We start from the raw sequence: 22,276 nt of genomic DNA, 5'->3' as shown, positions 1-22,276 counted from the left end.
AAGTCGATTACGGCATATGAGTCACATCAACGATGCAATTCTCGGAATGCTAAACTCTGTAATTTCAGAGTTGTTTGTGGTACTCTCAAGTTCCTCCTCTTCTTCAGTGCACTCTCCTTACGTACAGTGGTTGAATTTGCATTATCATTAGCGGTAGCCACAGTTTGGCTCACTCCAGTCACGTGATCATTAAGTGATCATTAAGTTTGAGGGGCGTTGCTAAAGAGATGTATGCATCATGTAGGATTACAGTTTTATTTATTTAATTATTTATTTTTATTAAAAATACTAATTACGTTTGACAGCACGCGGGGAGATAATATGGTGGGATTTGTAAGGGTCATGTGAGGTTCGGACATTTTAAAGTCAACAACGGCTCATGTCTTAAGAGTAATGCAATTTTCGTTTTCAACAGGCTCATTCAGAGTCTGTACTTTTTTTTAAACTCTTAAGTGAAGAAGGTGAATCTGAACTTTTGCCAGACTATTTTTCTTCAGACAATTATTTATACCTTTACTCTTTCAATGCCATCCCTCGAGGATGCAATGCACATTTGGTGGCTGTAGGCAGTGAACAAGTTTCAATTAAGTACATAGTGTAAGTACTTTTTCTACCCCTGCCACGCAAAGGGAAAACAATGGAAAATGCAAAGCGGCATACAAAGCAGTAACAACCGCTCACCCGTTTGAGAACTTCCACTGATACCAGGCAAAACATGAAATCTATGGCTAAATCCCTCCTCTCCAGAAGGTAGTCTTTATCTCGGTGCTGCTCATCTCTGCAAAACAAAATAAAACAAAATAAAGAAAAGCCATGACAGGAGAAATGGGGGAAAAAAATGCAGGAAAGAAAATTTAATCGACTTCAACGTTGCATCTCACCCTTTGGACTTTGTGCTGGAACGGGGCCTGTACTCGTACGACTCATCTTCGGTGCCACTCTGGCGTCGGTACCAGTCGAACAGCGTACGCAGCAGGGAGGGCAAACAGTGTTCGGCTATGGAGCTCATAGAGCTTATTAACTGGAAAACCACAGCACAAAAAATACATTTATACACAAATAAAAACAGGCTCACAACCTACAACTACACAATCCAAAGGTGTTCACTGGACTTCACAATGACAACAACCTCGTGCAGTGCATCCGGAAGTATTCACATTTTTTTGAGTTGAAAAAAAAACCCAAAAGCAACATTTCAAGGTGGGTCGATCTAAACCCCCATCAGGAAACAAGGACTAAGAATGTTTGGTTGGTCCTCAATTCGGTAGAGCACAAGGGTGACCACACCTCGAAATTTTTCTCCCATTATAAGCCTGTTGAGTTCAACACAATAGAATGTTTTCATTCCTTTTTAAAGCAATCGGCTATTTCTGGCTTTTTCATCAGTAGAACAATCCTCTTATTTCCACATAATGCATTAAAAACTGAATTTCTTAACAATGTGGAACAATCTTCTAAAGTAATTTTCCTTCATCTTGTAAGATGACGTTCAAATTGGGGCAAGTGATTAATATCAGCAATTTTAACGGACAGGAGGAACTACAAACGCAAAAACCTCCCGGTAAAAAACAAAAGCTCAAATGCTTCTCATATGCGTGTTCAGTGACAAACAAACATGCGACACAGTGAAAGGTTTTGGACGTGGCAGGCATCGGTCAGCGGGCATGCAGGGCGTCGTCTGTGGACGACGGCCAACAGAGTTATGCAAGTGGCACGCCCACTGCTGCCCCTCGTGGCGCCAGGCAGCCACACACACACACAAACAGACACAGAAACAAGCATGCACACGCACGCACACGCGCAGAAACACGCACGCCAGCGTCCAATGGCAGATTTAGTGGCGAGGATGACACAGCGCATCCACGCGGGCTGACTTTCCCTCACTGTATATTCTCCTCATCGGCCTCGTGTTGTGAACAAAGCTCTGCAGCGGGCCCCATTGTACACATGATGGCCCGTTGAATGGGCCATTGATTGGCCACAACTGGGGGTGGGGGGGGGGGGGGGTTCAAATACTGCGCACAAGTGCAGTATGGAACTTGGCAGCGGGTGTGTGCCCATTTCACACTGCCGCACTGACCTGGTCAAACTGTGCATCCTCCCCTCTCTGGAGGGACCGGGAAAGAGGTTTCTCCTGCAGGAGGAAAAGATTCAAATGTCAAGAGAGTGATACAATTGCATAGGCATCGTGTGGCTACTGTCCAAACTTTTTACAATTTTTCACCACAATGTTTTACGCACCTACGGATTAATTTGCTAGCACTTTCCTCGGCTTTATTGCAACACTTCCGAAAGAATGAGTTTACACTTGCAGGTAATTTGCAGAGAGTCTCGTTATGCCTTTGTCATTCATCAATAAAATTTGTTATTTTAACGTACTATAAAACCGTCGTTAACAAACTGCGCAGCGAAGGACACCCAGTGCAGTGTGTCAAGCATTTATCCGCACACATAAAGCTAACGAGCTGCCACTGACGCTTCCAGCCCATGACTCGGGTGTTTACGAGGTCGTTAAAAGGCCACTAACCAGTGGTTCGGCCATCACCATCTCGATCTTCTTCTCGGCCAGCACGGCGAACTCGGCGAACAGGCTCTTGATCACAAACTCCCCGGGCTTGAGCTCGGGGTCGATGGTGATGATGGACATGGCCGCGAGGTTGTGTTTTTCCCACAGGAGGGGAGTCGCCGAGGCCGGGGCGCGCCTTCTACTCACGCTGTTGCTGCTGACCGGCGCGGAAGCTGTGGGGGCGAAAGGCACAGGTCAAGGCTCAGGGAAACACAGGGTATACAAAAGTAAAAATAGTGAAAGAGAAAAAATAGGGAAAACAGTAGACCGTTTTGGCAAGAGGCTATTGGTAAATTTGAAATTGAAAAGTGAATACCGGTACATGGTTTTACTTGAGTGTTATCCAGATCTATTTTTTAAATAATTTTGCCAGTTTTTAGTGTATTTTTAAAATGTTATTATTATTATTCAATTTTTGCCATTGCTTTTGGTGTCAGAGTTCTGTCAGGTTTTTTTTGTCTGACTCTGAGGTTTTTGTCATATTATCATAAAGGTTTTGTCCGATTTGTGTCACATTTTGTCAGACTAAATGGGATGTCACTTACATAGCGCTTTTCTACCTCGGGTACTCAAAGCGCTTTCCACGGTTACCTCATTCACCTACTGATGCCGTAGCATCAAGAGCAACCGGGGGTTACCGTATCTTGCTCAAGGACCCTTCGACATGGATGCCATGGTCCGGGAATCGAACCACCAACTTCTGGGTTGGGAAATGACTGCCCCCAATCAACAATGGGTGTTTTAAGGTGAAATCTATCAGGTCTCTGCTTGCAAAAAAACATTTATTATCTCGCTAAACCACAATGGCGCAAGTTTTTCGGTCACCAACCAATGAAATGAATTCACATGTGATAAAACGATCATGAGAGTCCACGCATGCTACACGACCTGAGAGAGAATAGCAATGGTGTCATTTACTTGTCAATAATAGTTTAAAGGAAAACGGCATTAACCCCCCATGAAACGCATTGTCACGCAGCCGGCTCACGGTCATATCTTTGAATGGTGTGTGTGAGAAAGATGTGAGGGCTGTGGCACAACTTGCAGTCTGTGCCCGCAATAGCCGTGACTGTGGCCAAGTGAGCTGCCGTTGGCAACAACAAGTGCGCCTTTACCTCATCTTCTCTTCACAGGAAGAGTCTGCTTCCTTGTCAAAGAAACACTGTAAAGGTGGAAATCGTCCGATAATAAGAGTATGAAGCATGACATTGGGGGTTCTGTTTTCCAACCCCCCCCCCCCAAACACATTTTGGATCTGCTCCTGTAAATATTTGTTAGTTTTTGCCTACTTTTCGTCCAAGTTTTGTTTTTGTTTTTTAACAGGGTATTTTACTGTGTTTTTAATCAGTATTTTTTGGGGGGGGGGGGGTAGGGGGTGTTTTGTGAGTTTTTTTGTTGTTGTTTGTTTTGCTTTGGTTTTTTACCTGTCAACCTACTTTGCCATTTTTTTTATCATTAAGTATTCTCCTCAGTTTCAATCAAATTGTGTTTTTACTTTTTGCCAGATTTTTGTCTAGGCTCCGTCCCGCTTTTGAAAATGTTTTCTTTATCTTTTAATTTTGTCAGTTTATTTTTTGCTGCATTTTGTCAGTATTTTGTCAAGGTTTTTTCTGGTCATATTTTGGTAATATTTTGTCCAAAAGTAAAAGACAAAATGCTTTCCTATTTATTTGGGGGGGGGGGGTGGTCAGGTTTTGCTAGATAACAGATTTTTGCCCAGGTTCTTTACAAATGTTTTCGACATGTGGTGTTATGACTTTTGTTCCATTTGTGTCGCGTTTATTGACTGATTTTTTTCTATTTAATCCAGCTGTTGTGAAAGTGCTATATAAATAAAGATGTATTGTATTGTTAGTTATTGTATTTTTGTGTGTGTTATTTTTCAGATGTCTGGCAGATTGTTTTTATCCCATTCAGCTGTGTGTTTGTTTCCAGTAAATATTTGTGTCAATAAACTATTCCATTTGATTAGCATGGACAGCAACTATTTATGCCAAAGGACCAGACAAATTGTCCAGTGACCACAAATAAATAAACATTTCAAACGACTCTGACGAAGAGACTCATGCGTCGAGAAACTCCAAAATGTAACCAAATGGTGACATTATACTCTGGCTTGCTTAGAAAGACGTTTTGGGAAATAAACAGCTCACAAAAGTTAATTTCCATAATATGTGCCCACTAAATAATTTTCTTGGTATGTTAAGTACATTGTGGCACACTCTAGCGTGCCTTAGTGTGTGGCAGTCATGATGTCCTGTTGCACAGAGAGCCTTTCAAGCCATGCTGGTCTTTGTTTACTGTACTACGATGATGTCATGCAGTCGGCCTCTGCCTAATAACCAATCAACGCTGTGGGCATCCTCATCTCCAGCCTCAAGGCAAGCTGGACCGTCACACGCAAATGTGCCAATGCTCACTTGTCAACAACAACAACAAAGAAGAATAGCGACAAAAGCGTGGAGATACCCCACTCCCCTCACGAGTTGTTCTGTTGGTGACATGCCAGTCATTCGTGGCATTCCAAACTTCCATTCTTTTCCAAGGATGACCTCCAATGGACTAGGAAACCGTGATGTCATTTTGTAGGCATATTTTGAGCAAATTCTCAGGTCTTAAAACAATTTGAGGATCTATACAGTGATCCGGAACGGCACTCAAAACTTTCAGGGGTGAAAAAAAATTCTGGGTGTTCCATCAGAGTAATGAACTATTTTTACTGTTAACAGATCATATTTTTATCTTAACACCAGTATGCAAAAAGGTACGCAAACTATTTACATCGAACTAGAAAAAAAAATTGTTGTTGAACTTTCCGAAAAAGAAGACAAATTCCACATTCTGCACTCCTCTACAGAGACAAACTATTGAAGCTCACTTTTTCCTGAAAAAAGGACAAACTATTCATGTTGCGCTTTCCATAAAAGACGACAAATTATGAAAACAACAAAAATACAAACAAATGTGACATTCGTTGAAACATAATACAGATGTTGCATTTTCAAAACTATTGGTTTCCTAAAAAGAAGAAAATAAGTTAAACCAATTTTGGATTCTTTTCTCTCAATAAATAATTGAGATTTTAATTTATTGTGACGAATAACAAAACATTGGTGAAATTACATTTTAATTACAAATTACAACATTTAACAATTTGTATTAATTAGAACAACATTAATTATACCAATATTATATTAAAATTATTATACAACAAAACTAATAGAATAGATAAGCTATTTTATTTTAAATATTTGGTTAACTTTAAAAAAATTAAAATTACCTCATCTGCAAATGGCGTTGCTCACCAGTATGATGCCAGTTGAAATTTAAGACACTTTTAGCCCAACAACTAGATTGACTATTCATAAACTGTTGTCCGAGTGTCCCAAATATACTTGCAAGTTGCCTGAAAACCCTTTTTTTTTTTAACACACCTTGTTGATCGAGGCAAACTATGTACACGAGCTCTGCTTTTCACTGAGGAAACGATTACACAACTACAGTGACTCCACCTTGTCACAGTTAAAATTGAAAAAAAATAATAATAAAATGAAAAATAAAACCTCCCAGCGGCCTGCTCACTTCCACTGTCAGGACAACCAGCAACAACAGCGCAATCACACATACGGCTGGAATGCAGAGCAGAGAGTCACCCCCGCACCCCCCGCCCTCCCCCTTTTTTTTTAAAACCAGACAAAAGACCTGCTGCTGATGTTTATGTGGCACGGCAGTGCCAAATGTGTTAGTGTGTCCCAACACGCTCTGGCTGTGACAAGTTACAACTAAAACAGATAATCCAGGACATTTTTTTTTCTGTTTGTTGATTGATGGGCTACTAACAAACACACCAATACCGGCCAGTTTGGCATGAAAAAAGATACAGTGTTTTAACTAGTGGGAAATTACCAAAAATATATATACAGTATACTGTATAGTGTATACTGTATAAAAATATATACAGTATACTGTATATATTTATACAGTATACTGTATATATTTTAGGTCGGGAATGCATATCAGAGAGAGTATAAAAAGGAAGGTGCTGGGTTTGGCTTTTTGATTTGATGATGCCCTAGTTTGTTTTGAGAGGCCCAACGAGGAACTGGCAAGCAGAGTAGGGGGACATGGTGGGGGCAGTGTGAAAGAGGGGCGAGTGGAGAATGGCCTGCTTGTTGCACTATTGATTGCAATGCAGTTTTGTTTGGGAGTCATACAGGTATGAACGACTACGGCAACTTGCGAATATCGGTGCGGCACAGATTGTAACGTAACGTGGTGCAACCGAGAGCCGTATTCAAACAAGCTCTCCACAGGATATTTAGATTGAGCCAAAGTAATAATAAATGTTGTATTTTTAAAGCATCAGAATTCACACCGTTGCACATGCCAGCTTTACGAAAAAGAAGACAAACGGTGTTGCACTTCTCAAAAATGTGATCACCACAAATCCTTGAAGACAAACATTGATGTTACACAGTAACAAAAATGACGACGTACTACTGACGTTGCATTTTACTACTACTACTACTGGTGTACTACTGGTACAAACTACTGGTTCTGAGGTTGCACTTTCCAAAAAAGAAGACAGAGAGTTGATGTGGCAATTTGCCAGAAAGAAATTATGTAAGCCCTTTTCTTTTGTCCTTTTGAGGTTACAGGAAACAATATATATTTCAATGTATTACAATTGTCTTGAATTTATAGAATTGAGCCAGCGATTGGCTAGCGACCAGGATTAGCTTAACCCCGCCTCTCGCATTCATTCGGCTTGGATGGACTCCGACACTCCCAACCTCAGTCGCAACATTTAAAAAAACAGACAAATAGAGAATTTAGCTTCATTTAAAATGTTATCAAAAGGAGAAATCATGTCAAACATTTTCTTCACAATAAAATATTTTCTGCGGCCCCCAGTCGTCATTCTGGTTAGTATTGCGTTTGGTGAATAGGAATTGAGCAGCAAAATCCACCCACTTTTATCCATCTGAGGGGGGGCCATTTTGCCACTGGCTATCGACTGAAAATGACATCACAGCGCTAAGGGCTCGGCTTGCGAACGTCACAGGACCAAACGCAGAAAATAGGTGAGCCGTGACTAGTCTTTACCGAAGCCGTTGGGTACTGTGATGTCATTTTCATTCGACAACAAGTGGCAAAATGTCTGCGCTCTGATATGGAGGAAAGTCGTGGATTTTGCTGCTTAATTCATATTACAAAAATGCAATATTAATCAGAATGTCGTGTTTCGACAAGTGGAGCCACATCGAACATATTGCCAAGGAAATGTTTAACTTGACCTCCCCTTTAAATGTCGTTCCCATTTAGACAAAAGACCTACAGTTTCTTGTTTTGCATTTTGTTCCCTCACTGAACCAAATGTGACTCAAACCGTGACCTTAAAACCAAGGTGAGCACCCAGCAACACATGAATGGCTGCGTGTTGAGTTATTTCAAGGGGACAGGAAATTTACACCGTGATACGAGCTGCACACTGACTACTTTACAACGTGTCATTTCTTCAGTGTCGTCCCATGAAACAATGTAATAAAATGTTGACAAGAATGTGAGCGGTGCGCTCACTTTTGCGAGTTTGAAATGTCATCCTGAGATCCATCGAATCGGGTTGCCTGCGCTTTCTCGTTGGCCGACTGTTGGTTCCACACATTGAGCAGGGTAAATCTTTACCATACTGTAGCCGCGTGTTAATTACACTTGTGTGACACTGAGCTCTGCAGTAATGGCACAAAAATGATGAGTCATCAGTGTGCTTAAAGCTCCATTGAAAGGTCATCATTGTGCTGTATATGGATGGCTCCGGGGATATTAACGCTCAATGCTGCATGATCGCACGTATGGACTGATTCATACGATCGACGTCTCGTAACAAAGATGATGACAATGAGCCTACTTGGCGCTATGGTCCCCGATTCAGGAGTGCAGAGCAAAAAACATTCATCTTTGACACTCAACGCCTCAGATTTGTGGCTGAGATTGGATGCTTACAGCAAATCTCTGGAGCAATAAGCGCGCGACTGTCTCCATTTGTACATAACCCACGGGCCGGATTGCGGAGCGAGTGCTTTTTGGATTTCTTGGGAAGCTAATAACGGGACAGAGGCGGAAGACGGATCGATAGTCGGGAAACATTAGCTGCCCCGGAGGGGATGGAGAGCAGGGTTATAAAAGCAGGCGTGGGGTTGGGGGCAGGGGTGGGGCGAAATGAAGGGACTAAGATTTGCGTTGAGTGCTCCCAAATGAAGCCGGCAAAGTAGATTTGTGTGGTAAAACAGAGCTGACAGTAATTCGAAGAAAACCGGTAACTAGCATGCGCCTAACTGAACCATTGTACGCACAAACTGATAGTCGGGGAGAATTTTCTTTCCCTTACGATCAACTTCACCAAATCCCAGATTCTGAGATGTCTTCAGATTAAGATTGGTTTGTTGAAAGTGGTTTTTGTTTTAGCTGCCATAATCTACTCGGAAAACACCCATACCGACAATCGAGTCAAATTTGAGCATTTTCCATCTTTCGCTCCAAACCAGCAAAGACCAGATCCTTGGATATCCCAAAAGATGATCCCAAGTTAAAAAGTGGTTACGGTTGATGTTGACTTTTGTAAATGTTAAAGCAGTTACATATTCAGGATAACAAATTCTTCCGTGTGCGGTCAACGCAAGTTGAGCTGATCAAAAGACTCCACGGTCATGGTATCATTCAGCGCGACGGCTATTAAAGAAGGTCGCGGTAGTCGGACACAAATAGATTTGCAAATGATTGCACTGAGTGTTTGTATAACATTTCTCACAAGTCATTGACCACAGTAAAAATACCACGAGTGCGCTTCCACAAAATAATTAACAGAGAAGCAACAGTTAGTCCCACTTCTTCTCTTCCTATTCTTTCTCGTTTTTGGTATTTTCCTTCAGTCTGGCTGCCCCGTTGAGCTGTTCGGCCATTAGCAGGTCACTCTTGCGACGACATACGACCACAATTGACATTTTTTTTTATGTAAACTGAAAGAAAGTAGCAAAAAAAGTCTGTAAAGCTGCACGGGATGGAACAATGCGGCTCATGCGTCAGGTTTGCAATGTGACATATTTAAATGACTTAGCTTCGAATACAAGTCTGAATGTTCATTATTTTGTGACACGCAAAGTTCTGGCCCACTGGTTGCATTTGATGAGATATCGGATTTAATTCTAGTTATACTCAAGCAACTCAACTCAGACTCCGGTGAGAAGAAAAAAAGTGTAACCCGGACATCCCTACTCTAGATAACTTTTGGGAGAAAGCCAAGTATACGGCCTTTGTCGACTTGGAACACAAGGGAGGGAAAATGCTCAAATTTGGCACGATTGTCAGCGTTTGTGCAAACCGGAGAGAAGCCAGCTTGCTACGCATCAGTAGCGAGGTTTTGCTGGAGGAAGTGAGTCTAAAAGATGGGGTCGAATGCAGCCACCTGCACTACGTAAGCCCGACTTGGTCTAGACTGAAGACAATCAGTCATCCTGACACACCGTTAGTAATCCATACACAGGTTCGAGATTTGGGGAGGAATGGATTCGGGAGGGGGTTTAATGACGCGCAGATAAGATTGCGGTATGCAAACACCAGGTACTCACAGCTGCTGCTCCACGACTTGAGCAGAGATTTGATGCTGATCTCGAAGAAGACCGAATCCTGCAGGCTCAGCATGGCGGCGCAGACTCAAAAGTTTGGCATGGTCCAGCAAGGCACAATTTTCACACGGTTCCGCTCAATTTGACCGCTCCTTTCGAAAGCCATTCGTTAAGTAAACAGAAGTGGCGCTACCCTCCGCAGGTAGCAGCCAAAAGTGGCATCCTGAGATGAGTGGTACTAGACCCTGCAGAGAGGTGTCACCAGGTTGTTAGCTCCCAAGTTTCGGGGCTAGTGAAGCAATCCACTCGAGTGCCAATCCACCGACCTCTTCATGCAGGACATGGAATAATAATCCAGAAAATGGTTGAAACTTGCCGTCTTGAAAAAGGAGATAAAAAGCAACAAAAATAGTGCAAAGGGTAAAATATGTATTGACAACGCGCTGCGATATTTCCTCTCCGCTGCTCTTCCTGTGTGTGAATGTGCCAGGACTAGCCTGCTAGTACAGCCCCCCCGCCCCCCGCTTCTCAGCTCCCCCTCGAAGCGCTCTCCCTCCCCATTCGCTCACAGGCGGCCTCCTCCCCTTCCCGAGCATCGTTCTTTCACACAGACCAAAAGAGAGAGTGAGCGAGAGAGAGAGAGGGCTTGTTTCAACAGCAAACAGAAGGAGGTGGGAGACCAGAGAGACAGAAAGAGAAAGAGTGGGTGGGCTCCGTGGCGGTGATGTCATCAAAATGCTGCCGGTGTCAGAGCGGCTACTGTGCGGAACGCTGTGTTAATAAACCCACCCTGGCTGCTGGCCTATGAAAAGCCACTTCCTGTCAAACCCCACGTCAATAACTGATGCGTCATCGTTGACTGTTGCGGGAGGGGAAGGAACAAAGGGAGGGTCGCACGATCACAACACAACCAGCAGGGATACGCCTTTGGAAAATAAATATATAAGACAATATGACGCCGTTAGTCTAATAGGAGACATACCATAACATTTTTGTTCACCGTTTCAAACAATTTCCACGTGTCCAAATATAACAAGGATGGGAACTAACAAAATGTTTTGAGGGGGCGGTTCTGTCTCATGCAAATGAGCCCACTGTTCACCATACCCACTTTAAATGTCAACTTTTGATACCACAATAACTGGCTCGTTCCAATTTAAAGCAAGCATGAACTAACCATCAGAGATGTTTTGTCTGATTTTTTTAAATCAATTTTTGTCTTTTTTTTTTGGTCAAGTTATTTGGCTCGGTATTCTTGTCTTTTGTGTTGGCTCTCAATTTTTGTTACATTGAATTCTTTTTGCCACATTATTTTTAGATTTTTTTTTAACTGATTTTATGCACCATGGCAATGAAACCTTTTTTATTTTTTTTAAACACAAGTCAGAATGTCCATAGTCCTTCTCTAACCTATGCTCCGTCTAACCTATGCTAGTGCTGTTGTAAAGTCAGAAGCACTCTACTGGCCAAAACAAAAAAAAAAAAAACCCTTGTAAGCCATACAATTAAAAGAATCAAATGGATTGCATATGTCTCCCATTAGATTGTTCTGAGTGCGTTTACTGTTCAGACACAACGCTATTAACAAGGAAGAGTCTCTCTCTCTCTCACACACCCACACACACACACACACACACAAAGCCTACACACTCTGACGTCGCACTCAGGCCTGAGTGGTCATTTCCTTTCCCTTGTAATTCGACTGCGGGAATCAATAACAGCTTCTTAGTCAGTCTCGTCAGACTAGTATTGGGGGGAAAAAAAGGAGACTTCATTACGTACAGCGGCATTCAAATGCGAGCCAATAAAACAAGTTTTCGACAATGCTCGGTTTGGATCGACACTGAAACACAATGCGTTGATTGGAGTTGTGTAATTCGCATATTATAGCTCATTGTTCTTGTGCCACTAGCACAGATTTTTATTTTGTTAAGGGTTTTAACAATACAGTGGCGCCTTAAGATAGGAGTGACCCGACATCAGTGCAAACTTGAGATAAATGCCCTCTATGGTGTGACTGTAATAAATTTTTTAATATTCTTTCAAAAAAAGCCTTCAATTTTTTTGTTGCCACTCTCAGTTTAGGTTCATTGTAAAACTAAACATGAAAAAAGGAATTGCACATTGCATAATTTGCTCACTTATGGCTAATGCGAACAATGATTAGCCTCTGTGTGTCTGTTCAATACTCTCGAATCAACAGAATTTTGAACACAAAGGATGGAGCAACACAGAGTAGACAGACAACTGTATTATTTATCCTCTGCAAAGAACAGCTACAGTACATGCATCCTACTCATGTTCGAAGCAGGAGAACCTGGAGAATGGCTACTGCATCATTGCAAGCAAGTCAAGCATGACTTGGCATTTTTCCCCCCCAGGTGGCAAAGGAGCAAGGACCAGAATACACAGCGCCATGTGTATTGACTTGAATGAGAGTGTGACAATTGCTAGTTTATTTTTTAATTCTATTGAATTATTTTATGGGTGTGTGTATTTTTATGAATTACAATATAGAGACATATATTTCTCATATAGGGGTTAGCATTGCAAAATTCTGGAGCCTTTTTTTTGGGTGGGGGGGCTGAACTGTCTCCATTCATTTCAAAAGAGAAAGTGGATATAAGAAACAATTTGTGCGACAAGTGTAGGCAAATCCCATATCTCAAGGCATGACTGCACTTGAATATTTAGGACAAAAACGTTCCACACAGGGCCACAACAGCAAGACCTCAACTCAACGCACATATTATGTCATTATGCAATTCTAATCAAACAGGGTTCATGAATCTGATATTCTAATCTCCAAGCAGATCCACGTGATATCAAGTCAGTTAAACAGTGGACTATGTTTGCTAACAAAATATCCAAGGAAATGAGAGGAGGGGAAGGGCCGCGACAGACAAAAGGTCTTTGTCCCCCCGGTTTGGTTGATTTCTCATCTCTCACTCGCTCACTGTGTCTCATGCCTTCCACTACACAAGTTATGGAAAAACCAAGCTGAGCCGGGTGCAAACAATCGACACAAGCAGTCATTTTGTGGTGCCACCCCGATGCCTTTTCATAGACAAGTGCGAGATTCTCGACCGCAAATTACATAATGCGCTCGCTTGCTCGATGTGGCCGTTTGTGGCATATAGCGACAAATCTAATTTCGGATTTAAGAGCTAGGGCTAACAGCCGTTTGGCTTCCTATTAAACACGTCAACAAAGATGTCATACGCGTTCTCTGCAGGACAGGAAATAGGCATTTGCACGAAAACTACTCGTTTGAAGGAAAACATTCAAATGCTGTGGTTGAACGCACCCGAGCAGCGATTTCGGGTGCTTTTTAACCAGCATTTTGCCGTTTGTCTCATGTAAGCCTACTTACCCTACTATCGAACTGAAACGCATTCCAGGAGCAGATGACAGATAAGGTAGCTTTGCCAATTGGTGACATTTGTGACAGTTGTTAAATTACAACTGGGAAGTTAAGATACCCGAGAGATTGCAAGATGGCAAAATGTAAGGAAAAGCCTACCAGAACATCTGAACTGCATTTGGGCTTAATACGAGGCACTTTGAATGGTGACACATAGGAGGTGACTCCCGTTTGAATATCAATCAACAGTCATAAGGGGGTGTGAACAGTTATGCAACTACATTATCACAGTGTTTTCTAGCAGAGTGGTACTGGACAGAGTAATGGAGGAAAAACATATTTCTTGTTATATCACAAATTCTTGTCGATTGAACAGGAGTGTGTAGATTTTGATATGCACTGTATTTATTTAAAAGGCTTCCGAATGGAACCAGCGTATAAACTATTCAAAATGAATTCATTGTGTTGTACTTTGGAGGCGTAACACTACACAAAGACATGCTGTACTTCAACACACTCCAGGAATGAAGGTCTAATCTTGTTCCTGAGTGTCAGTTTACAAGCCGCACAGTTATGAATCTACTCAAAGAGGCTGTGGGAGGAGGTTCACGGCATGTTTCACGATGCCATCCTTTTTTTGCACGGCAACTTTTCACAGTCGTTTAGTCTCGTTTGACTGCTTGCCTCGAAACACAGCGATTCGGTAAACCTAGCATAGCAAAGCACGGCATACCCTCTCCGTCAGCGCTGATGGAGTCCCGCTGAGTGACGGCCGGCTTGATTTATTTGCCTGATTAATTTTCGGGGCCCGCATTCCGTTCAAGACCCACCCTACCCTGCCTCGGATTTGAAGAATGCAGCTCGGGAGGGAGAACATGAATGGAGGAAAATTACAGCGAAGTTGAACTTGCGACACAGTTTCGAAAGAATTTCCACTTCTTATGTCATATTTATGAGAGTCGCTAAATGAGCAAGCGTATTTTTTTTGTACTTAGTTGTTTTGCACTTTTTTTGTTTTGCTGTGCTATTTATGCTTAATTCCTAATGCCTTGCTCATTTGCAACACCCCTGCTTATACCAGCAAGATGATGCCAAAATACATTCTGCACGTGTTACAACAGTGTGGCTTCGTAGTAAAAGAGTGTGACTACAAGACCAGTCTGCCTCCAGTCCAGACCTGTCTCACAATGAAAATGGAAAATTATGAAGCATAAAATTTGACAATGGGGACCCCAGACTGTCGAACATCTAAAGCCGTTAAGAATGGATCATCATTTTCACTCATGGAGGCAGCGCTTTATCCCCAAGCTGCCTATTTACACCTGTCAGTTATTGAGCAGATCTCAACATGTGGCGCATGCAGCGGCGACAGACACATCGGCGACAATAGCTTCAAACATCCCTGAATGCCTTTTATTTAACCTCCACAGTAACAGGCTTGAAGTTGTTTCTGGTTATCGTCCAATTCCGTAAGATGAGTAATGCCCTCTTGCAGCATACCAGTATTGTGACTCTGCGAACACTCGAGCAAACACTTCCCTCCTTGAGCAAAATAGAGACGTCATGCGTGTTTCTGAGTGAACCAGAAACACAGGACATCGCATTATAAGCGCCATTATCAGCAAAGCGGACAGACTTGGGGAGGAACTGTTTTGTGTAAACCCCGCTCGCTTGTTTGAGGAATGCAGAGGAGGAACCAACAACATCGTCTCTCTCTGGGAACATTTGAGCTCGGAGGTGCCGACTTCCGGGTAAGCAAGGGCGGGAGGCCGGGAGGGAGTAAAAAAAATTGCTTCATCAAATAAACTCATGTGAATGCACATCACTGAGGCCCGTGGTTTCGTTTATAAAGAGGGCACAGTGATTGCGATTGGCAGGCCGCCATCCTTCCCGCAGGCCTGATAAACCAGGGTAACGTTACGTCCAAGATTTGTGACAACGTTACAATTCACAAATTGAACTATTCATCACTTGCTGCTGAAAATCTCACATTTGCAGGTTTTTTTGGCGCTCTTTCTGAACCACTCAAAGAGGCCACATGAGTCTTCCAAAGTTATCGTTAATCGTTCAAGATATTCTTTTAGTGACACCGGATTCCATCGCTGACTGAGCTGAAAGCTTTGTTTAAAAGGCTTCAATTAGGCTCGATTATCTCTCCAACACGTCCCAGGCCCCACCCACAATCGAGCCTTCACGGACTTTGATCGCAATGGAAGGACAACATTCAAATTTGGCTGGATTATTGTTGAGTGGTACCCTGCTTGAAGCAGGTGATGTTCCTCCTTGAAGCCCACAGAGGCTGGAGGATGCATTTCCTGTCTGAAGGGCAGCACTGGGGAACAGGAATTGATCTGAGCCGCAATTTAATCCTGGGCCCTCCGCTCCAGAGGATGCGCGATTTTAGACCCAGAGCCAGGTCAACAACAGATACGGGATTAAGCGCTTTACGGTAGTTCTACAAAAGGTTGAAAGAGCAAAACCATCTACAAACGGAACAGACTCTCCATCATTTCAGATAACAACGCAGGCTAAACATTGCTCATCCCGGATCAAAGATCTTAGAAGAGGACATGTAAAGCATTTTCTCCAGTGACATGTAAATCTTCTCATGCCACTGGTGCACTAATCTGCCCCAAAATTCCCACACCGCACTTCAACGCACCATCGTAGAGATTCTTCAGTTATTTGTCATTTAACATGGAGGCCGTGCGACGACACAATGCAGCCACTGTTCCCAGTGGAATCATCGACAAGAAAGACAAACACATTTGTCATCGCTAACACAAATCCCGGTGCTGTAGCGCTTAATTAAATACTCAATTCAAGTCGTGTCTTCCTTTTAAAACAGCAACAAAAAAAATTAAGAGGATATGTAGTGGCAACATAATGTGTGCAGAAAGTGAGACAAAATGACAACAGGAAAAGGAGCACCACCTTAAAAACCAACTCAGGCTAAGCCAGTTCTGGAAGGGAGTGGTTCTCAGATCACAACAAGGCTAATTATCCTTTGGTATGAACACAACACGCTACCAACAGTATGTCTTCAATTTAACAAAACATCGCTTTTTTTTTTAAAAATATAACTCACCCTCACGGTCCCGGCTACGATGAGCATGCTGTAAGAAGGCGGTTTTTCGGAAGCGGTGGATGTTTCCTGGTTGGGGGGGGGGGGGGGGGGAGACAGAAGATAAAATGTAAAATCAACTCTAAAATCCACTACACACCATCTGAACATGCATGACATTAAAATTAGCATCAACGCTCTGAAAAAAAAAACAATTTCACCTCTGGCGTTTGGATTTGTGCATACACTAAAATAATCTTTGCATTAAAGATAGGTTTAGCTTCCCTGCTTCTTACACATTGGGTCTGGCAATAAAAAATATACAGTGCATATATGTATTGTTTTTCTTCTATGGCGTACACAACACAGCAAACAAAAGCTCGACCAAGAGTTGGCTCAAAAGTTTAAATTGCAGAACCAGTAAGTCACTATACCACTGTACCGCTAAAATGGTTTGCAAACAAAAGATGTCATCCCGAATATACGGGCCCGGTCATTATTTGCAGAGGGTGTACATAACGCATGCTTTTCCAACTGTATTCCACAGGACCAGTTCTGTCAGACATAACTATGGCTGAATTTGGCAAGCTGCAGTCAAGTATGTCATCACAAGGGTGAGCAAGCGGCGCATATCTGGGCTGCCACTTCCTCTTCCGCGTGTCCGTCTTATCAGCAAATGAAAATGAAATATAGTCTCCCCGTTGACCTTTTTTTGCTGATCAATTGCAACAAACTGCAGTGTTTGCTAGAAGCATTATGGGCCGAGGTGAATGACTGAGATCTTCGAACCGTGTCCCTTCCTATCCTCCAAATTGACTGTTTATAGTTTAATAACTTAAAAAGATGGATATCCAAAAATGAGGCTGGGATTAAAAAATATACAGTATATATATCATACGTTGAAATACAGCATGATTATCTCTCAGTCAGTGGTGGAAAGTAATGAAGTACAAACACTTTGTTAAATTTCTGTACTTTGAGTGATTCTTTTACTTTTACCTCCTACATGTGAAGCCAGATATCTGTCCCTTTCTATTCCTTTATCAAAATGGACTTTGTACTTTTTTGAAAGATGGATTTTTTCAGTCAAGTCATTATCATAACCAAACTAGGATTTTTTTTGTTGTTGTTCAATTTTTTTTTAACATTCTTCCACATACAAGCATTTGCAAGTAATTAAGAGGGAAACTATTTTGTGCCCAGTCAAGTTTTTTTCCCTGCTGTTCAAGGTGAACAAAACAGTTATTGTGTCTAAATAAGTGACAGGAAAAATTCATTTATACTCAAGTACATTTAAGTCTGTAAAGCAAATGAATTAGTACTTTCACCAGTTTTTTTTTTGTGTACACAAATACCTGTACTTTTACGTAATTGCAAAATTTTCCACCTCTGCGATTGTTACTATGTACTAACAAGTGACCTGACACGCCAGGATAATTACACTGAAGAATCTTTTACAAACATCTGAGAACTATGTCGTTGTCTTCTTGGAAAACGGTTCAATTTGTCCCGATTGGCATTATGCGTTTACCCTGCTGAAGTAACCACCGTGTCTGAGGACAAGCAGCCTAGAGAGGGTCAGCGGGACCAGAGACAGAAGAAGTGGTGATGTGCCATTTGCTGTGTATGAGCAGGTGCAGACATAGCGAGAACACCCCCGCAGCCTCGTGCTAACCTGTTACCTTGGGCTTCAGGAATTTTGCTGAAACTACGGCGGAAAGCTAACAAAATGCCAATGCTTCGACGGCTAATAACTGTGTGCAAGACTAGCAAACAGACTAGAAGCAGAGTGAAAGCACCACAGGTGGTCTGAGAGGAAGTGACACAAATAGCAAGATTTCGACTCAACAGCTACATTTATCGTTTGGATTTTAACTGACGATACATTCCCCCCCAAAAATTTAAACCAAAAAACAGTTTGTGTTATACAAGCACTTTATTACAAATACCTTATGCTACTTCCAAAATCTTAACTTTAGAGGAAACCCCAAAAAAGGCACTTTTGGTCAACCATTAACATTCATCGTCAAAGACAACAAGCCATTTTCTTCCCTTTAGATTGGTCAGTCATTTTGTAAAAGTAACAACCACACACGTGGACAGATCAATAATGTACTATAGATCAATGGCATTTACCAAATTGTGACGTAGCAGGACAAAAGTCCACCAGGATTAATGCTAACGTATGCTAGCAGTAATCCTGCAGACTGTTGTTACGTTAAAATGACAAGGTGCGACTGAACATTTTGGTGTTTGAATATCCAACTTTGCTTTGTGTCAGACCGGGAGTGCCAAACAGCTTGAAGCAAGCACACGCGGTCTCTTCCTAAGGAAAACTGTTCGAGTGACTCTTTTCATTTCCTCAAAGCAAAGTTATACAATAGCTTCTTATTGACAGCAAAAATAGTGTGAAAAACGCGGGTAAGGAAGACCGTGGTCCCGGTGAGTTTCAAAATATGAAACTGGCACAAACTGCAGCATCTGATGGAAGTCCATCATACCTTTGAAGTGAGTTTTCCTATTTCGGAGCGGCACGGCGGCGGAGGTGACAACCGGGTCACCGTCGACCGTGGTGGTGTCTTCCTCCATAATAGTATCTCCCATGACCCACAGGCCCATCCTCCTCATGCGGATGGGTTGAGGGCCGGCTTCCTGTGGCGAGGCGGCGGCGGCCTGCTGTAGAGGAGGCCCCTGGGCATTGGGCACCTGAGCCCCACCTGGCACCAGACTCTTCAGAAAGTCCATGTTCAACTTGCTGCTTATTCGCTCGGGCGTACCGTCCAGCAGCTTGTGCCACGCCATCGTCACCCCATCCTAAGGTGCGAGAGCACCTACCGGGAGCGTCCACATTCACCAAGATAAAGGCCAGGTCTGAGCCATGGGAGCTACCGCGTGAGTTCAGAAGGCTCCCTTAAAAGTTGTCCATCTGGACTAACTAGTTGCTGACATACTTGAACAAAGCGGAGCAACTCCCCGCGCTGCGACGCTACCTGTCGGAAGGCAAAGAGCCACAACACTTGCTGTGGGCCAGTGATGTCATGGCAAGTGGGCACTATCTAGGGTGGGACTCGGACGTGTTCCGCGAGAGATAACGCGGGAGGATGAGGCTGGCCACGCCCCCCGTCCGGCCCGCATTGCTCGACCAGTCAAAAAAGACACACCAGGGCAAAGCGTGAGACTGACAGGCAGCGTGAGAAGTCGGAAGGCATCAGAAAACGAGCCGAAATTGTCCGCCTGCGGGAACCGATAGCCCTTATCACTGCACTCAAATGCTTGTCCGCTTCCATGCAAAACACTCAATAAAAACAAAGCTTGTACAGTGAGTGCACGTTCATCGATTCACCAGATTGACCCACAATATAGTGAGACCAGAAAAAAAAAGTCGTACTTAGACACTTGTATGACATCTCAAATCCTCCCCCAGTTCCCAGTGAGATGAATGGAAATGCCACTAAGTGGCATAACAATAATGTTTATATCCATAAAAAATAATTTTTGTAATGTGCTTTTAAAAAAAAATCAGTAATATAGTACTCCACAATTCTCCACTTAAAAAAATAAAACAGACTGATAATATACAGTAAATAGCGTAATGTGAAAAAAACTGAATGTCATGACCACAAGAGGGCAGTAAAATACAGTCATAAAGAAGTGAGTTTCGTGGAAATTTGCAGCCAAAACAAGCGCAAAAGAAAACCGATGGATGAAGCTAATGGGCAAAACAATGCCGCATTGTATCTGCTATGTTTCAACTACATCAAGAATCATACGGATACAGTGAGACAAAAAAAGAACATTATTTGATAATAAAGTTCATATAAAATACAAGACGGCCATCCTAATCCACCTTGTTTGCGCGTTAATGCTCTAATGCATATGTGAGGTGATGCAACCACTTCAGTATACACGCCATGGGAATTTAAAAAAAAAAAAGGGCGACGGTTCGGCAAAGGTCTGTAATCTGAAAATAGCACATTTTGTTTTCACTCTGATACGACTGTTAAAACACAAACAAACAAATAAATAAATATGAGCTTTGCCCTCTACAGGCTACATAATTTGAAGCACTCCACAAAAACAAGTGCCAACTATCCTCATATACGCGAGGCATTTATTAACCACTTAATTTGTACAAATCCATTTATGCAGTGATGATTTGTTATCAAATTTAGCACGATTAACAGAAAGAATTTCTCTTAAAATCCCAACGGTGTGTATTCAAGGTGTGGTGTTTATTTTTGGACAATGCGCCCGGAAAGTAACACAATGCAAGTAACATCAGATGAATATATAACGATAATTTAGAGGATTATTGTGTTACCACCTTTAATTTTTATTTTCTGAATGTGGAAAAAGGAGAGTCTATCTGAGGTGTGGCATTTATTTTTCAGACGACACGCATCGCAATTCATTGGTACGTGTCCATATCCTCTTTCAAGCAGTGCGACCCGAAATATTCCACCAAAAAAAAAAAGTCCGTTTAAAAACAACCCCGGCACAAAAAACTATTCATATTGAAAAAATATGTATATAAATCAGTGACTTTCTGAGCCTGTGCAAAAAATAAATAAATAACTGAATATCCGCGTCTGCGGCCTCCACTGTATGCTAAAAACTATACCCAAGATTTTTTACAAAGAGCAAATCTTCATTTTTGAAAACTACTTCTGTGTTCAAGTTTATTCCCAAGGACAATTTCCAACTCCGGTGACAAGCAGACCCCCATCGCCGGGTGCAATGATGGCAGCCGTCCACCGGTCTGCTCTTGTAAGGCTGCTGGACAGTGAGAACAATGGCGTCGCATGGGAGGCCAAGATCCCAATCAGCCCAGGAATGTGAAAGAGGAAGCCCCAGGAACAATGTGGAGCGCTCCCTGTGCCGTCCTGGGTCCCCCGCCTGCCTGCCTTGTGCTGCTTGCAAGCGCAGGAGAAAACAGGAAAACTCGTGGGCTGGGACCCAGAGACCCAAGTCTGTTCTGTTCGTGTTGGGGAGGGCGCGGAAGGGGGCTGATCTGTACAGTCCTGATGATCACTTGGATCGTGCACTTATTTGACCTGCCGCACAGCCACAGCTGTGCTTTAAAACAGTTACACTGCCCCCTGATGGTAAAATAATTAACGCATTTCTTTTTGGACTCTAAAAGCCCCCCCCCCAGGCACAAGGCCGCAAAACAGTACCTATCTGCGGGCCATTTAGGACTGGTCCACACAGAGAGACGGAACCATAAACATTTTACTCAGCACTGTGTGAAACGAGTTTTATTTTGAAAATCATGTGCATCCAGCTGGTTCTCTCCCCAAAAGACCGTAGACCAGCGGTGCCCAGGTCTGCCCTCGTGAGCCTCTATCCAGTTTTAGACGTCTCCCACATCTAACCCACCAGATTCAAATAATCAGTACATTAGAAAACTTTGCAAAAGCCTGATAAATATCCCGATCATTTGAATCAGTTGTGTTTGAAGGGGGGAGACATCTAAAGCAGGCTGGACAGGTGCTCTCGAGGACAGGACTTGGGTACCCCTGCCGTAAACTACACATAGTCTGTAGACATTAATATTCAATGGATATAAAAAGTCTACAACCCCTGTTCAAAAAACAGGATTCTGTGATATCAACACACACACACAAAAAAAAGGGAAACAAATTCTTTCAAACTAATGT

The 22,276-nt window shown here is 42.6% G+C and overlaps 1 protein-coding gene across 8 annotated transcripts in view; it reads right to left on the bottom strand.

Annotated features, from left to right (window-relative positions):
* Window positions 1–22,276, bottom strand: part of fryl (furry homolog, like) — a 68,685-nt gene that overhangs the window by 40,326 nt on the left and 6,083 nt on the right. For 3 of the 8 annotated variants that reach the window (XM_052072962.1, XM_052072964.1, XM_052072966.1), the window contains exons 1-6: window positions 19,118–19,673; window positions 16,641–16,706; window positions 2,528–2,739; window positions 2,081–2,134; window positions 882–1,021; window positions 682–778 (exon numbers count right to left, since the gene is read on the bottom strand). In XM_052072962.1, the coding sequence (XP_051928922.1) occupies window positions 682–778; window positions 882–1,021; window positions 2,081–2,134; window positions 2,528–2,739; window positions 16,641–16,706; window positions 19,118–19,418 (870 nt within the window). In that variant the 5' untranslated portion in view covers window positions 19,419–19,673. Of the gene's footprint in view, window positions 1–681; window positions 779–881; window positions 1,022–2,080; window positions 2,135–2,527; window positions 2,740–10,191; window positions 10,721–16,640; window positions 16,707–19,117; window positions 19,674–22,276 lie in introns of those variants that run through there. The other 5 variants (XM_052072968.1, XM_052072970.1, XM_052072963.1 and 2 more) reach the window with 4 other exon arrangements.

The sequence above is a fragment of the Hippocampus zosterae genome, chromosome 8, assembly GCF_025434085.1.
Source record: "Hippocampus zosterae strain Florida chromosome 8, ASM2543408v3, whole genome shotgun sequence".
Taxonomy (NCBI): domain Eukaryota; kingdom Metazoa; phylum Chordata; class Actinopteri; order Syngnathiformes; family Syngnathidae; genus Hippocampus; species Hippocampus zosterae.
This window is presented reverse-complemented; position numbering and strand designations above follow the sequence as displayed.